The 6750-nt window shown below is 48.1% G+C and overlaps 1 protein-coding gene across 1 annotated transcript in view; it reads right to left on the bottom strand.

Moving 5' to 3' along the window:
* Window positions 1-519: 519 nt before the first annotated feature.
* LOC145337959 (NACHT, LRR and PYD domains-containing protein 3-like) overlaps window positions 520-6750 on the bottom strand; it is a 108968-nt gene continuing 102737 nt past the window's right edge. Inside the window, exons 10-11 of the mRNA XM_080182737.1 lie at window positions 3775-3942; window positions 520-1264 (exon numbers count right to left, since the gene is read on the bottom strand). Of these exons, the coding sequence (XP_080038863.1) occupies window positions 1177-1264; window positions 3775-3942 (256 nt within the window). The 3' untranslated portion in view covers window positions 520-1176. The remainder of the gene's footprint in view (window positions 1265-3774; window positions 3943-6750) is intronic.

The raw sequence follows: 6750 nt of genomic DNA, 5'->3' as shown, positions 1-6750 counted from the left end.
GTGTTGTGGGTTAAGGAATCAACACCCTGCTTCACCAGAGTCAACACTGAAACTTTCCCAGGTAAATCTGTGGGAACTTGTGTTGATGTTGATAATTGGCAGGTTTGGATTCCAATGGAACTGCTCTCTGTATCAACCTGTGGAATTGTAAAGCAAAAGGAAAAGGGGAATAGTTTGTTTGGAAATTATTTTCTGTTCGAGCACGGACAAAATTGATGAACGGTTGTAATTGTGTCTCAAAATGTTTGTATTTCCAATTTTCAAAGTATCAGTCTGTGAGATTGAGACAATTACCTGGGAAATATTAAAAGATCCATTAGTAAGATCCACTGTGGAAGATTAAACACTGAATGTCTGACACAGGAATTACAGAGTGCAGCACAGTTTACCCACTCCCATTCTGAATGGGATTAGTGTCTAATAACTGCACCAAACGTACACATTACAGTCTGAGATCATCCCCAATGACAATCTCCAGACAATATCTCCCAGAGGGAATGAGGGAACAGAGTTCATGTACAGTATCTGGTGATAAAAGGGTTAATTCACCAGCCGAGGTTCCTGCTGTAAACTCCAATCCCTGTCAATATTGTTCAATATTCACACTGCAGTAACCGGTTCCCAGATGCAGACATGGGACTGACTGAACTTGTCTGAGGCTCACACAGAGCAGCGCCTGCAGTAGGTGTGAGCCACCAGCAGATGGTGGCATTGTGTGACTTTAATCCCCAGATAGTGAAAGAGGTTTTGAGGAGAGGCTGGTGGAGCCTTTAATTCATTCACAGAGACAGAGAGGAAACTCTGACAAGATTGACCAATCTGTCCTCTGCTGGGTACTGTCAGAATCTCACACACTTTTCCCTCTCTCTGGAGAATGATCTCTGCTGCTCCATTTTGAAAGGAGGGTGAAGACTCTGTTGCTGAGAACACTGACAACACATTGCTGCTTAAACAATGGTTTGCAGCAATCTTTCCTTCAATGTGGAGACTAAAACTACAACAGTTTTCCAGCTGGGAAACCAGGTAAGCAGGGAAATCACTGCCAGGCCGGAGGGGCTGATGGAATAGGGAGGGAGAGGGGCAGGAATGAAGGGTTTGGAAGGAGCTGTCGAAGATCTTCACAATTCAGGATTTCACTGTAACCGGTGGAGCAGCAATGTTCACAGATTGAAATGTTCACACTGTCACTGTCTGTCCCGATCTGACTCCCCGCAGTGACTCCAGCTGTATCTTTCCATTTGAACTGAACCGATTCCACCCCAACCTGAAACAGATTAAAGATGAAACAGGAAATAAACAGATTGAACAACAGGGTAAATAACAGGAGACTGGAGTTAATGGGACAAATCTTCTGGTTTCTGGATCACCAGAGACCCAGACACACAACTGAAGATGAGCATCGGGACCCTGTGGATGTCCTGACACACTGATCTACCTGGGAATTGTCCCAGAGGTAGTAACTACTATTGGGGAAATTCCCCTGCTGCAGTTAGAGTCAGAGACTTGGGACAGATCCACAAAATTTACCTGGATAGTTACTCAGGTAATGTTAGACAGCTCACCACCTGGGCTAATACCTGAATAGCACAACCGAGTCCCCCAATCACTTCCCACTGATCCCCCATACTACACCTCCCACAATCTGACTAGACCCACTCATCCCTACCTCCCCTCCAGCCTGGCCACCTCCCATGAGCCCTTAAACTAATCGGACTAACCCTCCCAACTTGGCCTCATCCTGAGCCAACCTCTCCTCACCTGACATAGAAACATAGAAGATCGGAGCAGGAGGAGGCCATTTGGCCCTTCGAACCTGCTCCACCATCCATCACCATCATGTCTGATCGTCCAACTCAATAGCCTCATCCTGCTTTCTCCCCATAACCTTTGATCCCGTTCACCCCAAGTGCTCTATCCAGCTGCCTCCTGAATACATTCTTGACTAAACCTCTGACTGAAACTCATTCCCCCAGAACCAACCCCACCCCACTACCCTCTTCAAAGCTATTAACCAATCCCAACCCCCCACCACACAACCACATCTGTTTAGACCCCAACAACATGACCAACTCACAGACACCATCCAAACTCCTGATTAACCCTCCAACCCAACACAACTCGTCCAGTCCCCCGACACCCAGGACTAATCCTCTAACCTCTCCCCAGCTCCCTGACTAACCATTCATCCAGCGACACACCAACCCATTCACTCCCCCAATCAACTAACACGGAGCTCCCCGGGGTCACTGTGCTGTAAATAGGGTGTGTGCTCTCTCTTCCCCGACTCTGCTCTGATGGAGCTCCCCGGGGTCACTGTGCTGTAAATAGGGTGTGTGCTCTCTCTTCCCCGACTCTGCTCTGACGGAGCTCCCCGGGGTCACTGTGCTGTAAATAGGGTGTGTGCTCTCTCTTCCCCGACTCTGCTCTGACGGAGCTCCCCGGGGTCACTGTGCTGTAAATAGGGTGTGTGCTCTCTCTTCCCCGACTCTGCTCTGACGGATCTCCCTGGGGTCACTGTGCTGTAAATAGGGTGTGTGCTCTCTCTTCCCCGACTCTGCTCTGACGGAGCTCCCCGTGGTCACTGTGCTGTAAATAGGGTGTGTGCTCTCTCTTCCCCGACTCTGCTCTGACGGATCTCCCCGGGGTCACTGTGCTGTAAATAGGGTGTGTGCTCTCTCTTCCCCGACTCTGCTCTGACGGAGCTCCCCGGGGTCACTGTGCTGTAAATAGGGTGTGTGCTCTCTCTTCCCCGACTCTGCTCTGACGGATCTCCCTGGGGTCACTGTGCTGTAAATAGGGTGTGTGCTCTCTCTTCCCCGACTCTGCTCTGATGGAGCTCCCCGGGGTCACTGTGCTGTAAATAGGGTGTGTGCTCTCTCTTCCCCGACTCTGCTCTGATGGAGCTCCCCGGGGTCACTGTGCTGTAAATAGGGTGTGTGCTCTCTCTTCCCCGACTCTGCTCTGACGGAGCTCCCCGGGGTCACTGTGCTGTAAATAGGGTGTGTGCTCTCTCTTCCCCGACTCTGCTCTGATGGAGCTCCCCGGGGTCACTGTGCTGTAAATAGGGTGTGTGCTCTCTCTTCCCCGACTCTGCTCTGATGGAGCTCCCCGGGGTCACTGTGCTGTAAATAGGGTGTGTGCTCTCTCTTCCCCGACTCTGCTCTGATGGAGCTCCCTGGGGTCACTGTGCTGTAAATAGGGTGTGTGCTCTCTCTTCCCCGACTCTGCTCTGATGGAGCTCCCCGGGGTCACTGTGCTGTAAATAGGGTGTGTGCTCTCTCTTCCCTGACTCTGCTCTGATGGAGCTCCCGGGGGTCACTGTGCTGTAAATAGGGTGTGTGCTCTCTCTTCCCCGACTCTGCTCTGACGGAGCTCCCCGGGGTCACTGTGCTGTAAATAGGGTGTGTGCTCTCTCTTCCCCGACTCTGCTCTGATGGAGCTCCCCGGGGTCACTGTGCTGTAGATTCTGGGAGAAATATGCAGCAGTTTCAGGTTGGGGGAATTTTCACACATACCGGCAATCTGCTTACCATTGCTGCTGCTTGGAAGATTCAGGCCCATTTATATTTTAAATCCATTTATATTTTAATTGTTGTAAATGCGCCTAGTTTGGGGGCGTTTAAGAGATCTATGGATAGGTTTATGGACGAAAAGGGATTGGTATAGGCTAGTGGGTCATTGTTTTTGTAACTGGTCGGCGCAACATCGTGGGCCGAAGGGCCTGTTCTGCGCTGTAATGTTCTATGTTCTATAAAAATTAACACAAACACTCACTCTATCTGCTCCAGACTCCTGCAGGTCAGTATGAGGCGGCGGAGAGCCGGGACAGATTGATCTGTGAAGGAGTTTGATTGCAGGTTCAGAAGCCTCAGTGACTGGTTTGTACAGAGAGCGGAGGTGAGATCCTCAGCACAAGAATCTGTGACAGCGTTACTATACACACTGGAGATCAGAGAGAGAAATAACAGGAATCAGGCTCAATCCCCAGTGTTTTATATAATACTGTTAATAACAATAATAATGTATTGTAGGAGACATTCCAAAAACACAACTTGCATTTCTGTAGAATGAGGAAATACTCAATGCTGAAAATGAAATATAAATAAACTGGAAATGCTCGGCAGGTTAGGGAAATATTTGTGAAGAGAGAAACAGGGGTAAAGTTTGAGCTTCCATTGGAACTGGGAACTGGCAGTGAATTGACAGGTTTGAAGGGACAGCGGTGGGTGGCTGGGGATGAAACAAAGAAAGGACAAACTGGAATGACAGGAGTGATTAAATGGTAAAAGTGATGATGGGACAGGACCATAATCACAGGATCCCCATGTCCTTACTCGGAGTGGCTCGGGAGGGACATGGGATGGTCAGTGGTTTGGGAATGCAGTTTGTGGTGAGGGTGAAGATAATGGCTGTGATTTTCCCAGAAGCTGTGAATTCCCAACATGGGGATTGGAAATGGGTGGTGTGTCTGTGTGGGCAGGATAGGCAGAGTTATGAAGGTGATATTGTCAGAGGCGGACAATTAACGGCTGGCAGGCAGGGGGAGCTGCCCACTGAGGCAGCCTGGGCAGGGGGCAGTCCCGGTTCAGGCAATGCTGGCACCATCTCCAAAGGCAGCCAGCAGGACTTTCAAACACAGCAGCTCTGGAGGGAGCAGCGAGGGAGCTCTGCTTACTGAATGAGGGGCTGAAATGTCAGAAACCAGAGCAAGGGTTACCCCCCAATCACTAATTCCTCCCTGGAGGGGCTCCTCCCGGCTGCTCAGGCTCGGAGGGAGGTCCTGTTCCCTCAGGATGGGAGGAGGTTATCCCATCATTACAAGCCAGTCTGGATGGAGATTGCTGGGAGGTGAGCAGGTTTCAGACACGTGGTTACAGTGTGGAAAAGGATCAGTGTCCTGATGTGTTCTGACATGGTGAGTGCAGCACAGCCTGATATGTGAATAAGGATGAGAGTGAAATTGTAGAAAGAACATCTCCACCCAGACACTGGCAATGCAAAGGCAGCAGCATTGACTGTCAGAGACATGTCCGTTAGACTGGCACCAGCATAGGCTAGAGCAGGGTTCACCAACATATTCACTGGGCAAACACATGGCAATGTTTTTCTCACTCAAGGGACCGATGAGTAAATTTCAGAATGATCAAGTTTGGCACAGCAGAAATTTCAATTAAAAACTAAACTGAGATATGAAAAGAAACAACTTGCTGAGCACAATAATGAGGAATAAATAAAGATGATGATTAGAGTTTAATCCTCATCAATCACAAACTGTTTCTCTCCCACATTTACTGCAGATTGGCTCAAAAACCCATCAGCAGCAAACATGGGAAAGAAACGGCATGTGATTGGAGCAGCTCCATACAGATTCTTCCATTCAAACTGAACTGTGTGACTGAGATTCTGGAAACTCGCTCCGGGGGCCGCACTGAGGGGCTTCGAGGGTCACATTCACCCCTTGGTCCACACGTTGGACAACCCTGGGCTACAGCATGTGTTTGATGGTGATGAACAATTTATGTGTTTGGAAAGAGAGCAAACATCATCAGGGAGTGAGTGAAGAAGAGTGGAGACATCCAGGTCTTACCATCCTTACACCAATGGAAGATGAAGTGCTGGATCAGGAAGGCCTGGGGGCAGAGTGGGTCATTACTGCTGGTGAGATGGGTTGAGTGGGTGGCCTAATGAATGGGCACAGGAGAGTGTCTGGTGAGGACAAAACATAGAGCTTGTGTATCCATCACTGGTCACAGAGAGCAGTCTGAAGGATGTATTGGGATAAGAACAGAATAACTAGGAGCAGCAGAAGGCCATTCAGCCCCTCGAGCAGACTCCATCAAGGCTGATCTAATTGTAGTCACAACTTTTTCCCGTCACTCCCTGTAACCCTTATTCACTCCTCAATCCAAAATCATTCTTAACTCAGCCTTGAATATATTCAATGACTCTGCCTCCACTAGTCTCCAGGGAAGAGAATTCCACTGACCAGCAACCATCTAAAAAATAAATTCTCCTCATCTCAGTCTTAAGGGACTGACAATTACATTTGAAAATCTGTCCCCTTGTTCTGGACAAAAAGAAACAGCCTCTCAGCAACCACTCTGTTTCATCTCCTCAATGCGATCACCTTTTAATCTTCTAAACTTTAACAGATTTTGCTCCAATCTGAAATTTTCCTCAGAAAATAAACCTCTCCATCCCAGGAATCAGCCGTGTGAACTTTCTCTGAACTGGTTCTAATACAATTCTATCCTTTCTTAAGTAAATAACTCAACACTATACACATTACTCTAGTTGTGTTCTAATGAAGGACATGTAAAGCTGAGCAAAACCTTCTTACTCTTACCTTCCATTCCTATTGCAATAAGAACGTTAAGAAACAGGAGCAGGAGTCATCCATTCTGTCCTTTAAATCCACTCCATCATTCAATGTGACCATGGCTGATCCTCTGCTTCAACACCATTTCCAACATTATCCCTGCATTCCTTGATTCACCAGCATTCTAATGGGAAACAAATACCCCTCACCTCATAAATAACTGCCCCTTATTCTCAGACTGTGTCCCAGGTTTCAGACCCTCCAGCAAGGGGAAACATCCTTTCTGCATCTGGTCTATTGAACCCTGTAAAATAGTGTAGGTTTGAATAAGTTCAGCTATCATTCTTCTAAAGGCCTGAGAATAAAGTGTTTTTGTTCCTCAGAGGACAACCCATCTGTCCCTGGACCTATTTTAATGAACCTTCTTTACA

This window comes from Carcharhinus amblyrhynchos, unplaced genomic scaffold (genome assembly GCF_965287045.1).
Source record: "Carcharhinus amblyrhynchos unplaced genomic scaffold, sCarAmb.v2.hapA scaffold_86, whole genome shotgun sequence".
Lineage (NCBI taxonomy): Eukaryota > Metazoa > Chordata > Chondrichthyes > Carcharhiniformes > Carcharhinidae > Carcharhinus > Carcharhinus amblyrhynchos.
The sequence above is the reverse complement of the archived record's forward strand: the minus strand, read 5'-3'. Positions and strand labels throughout refer to the sequence as shown.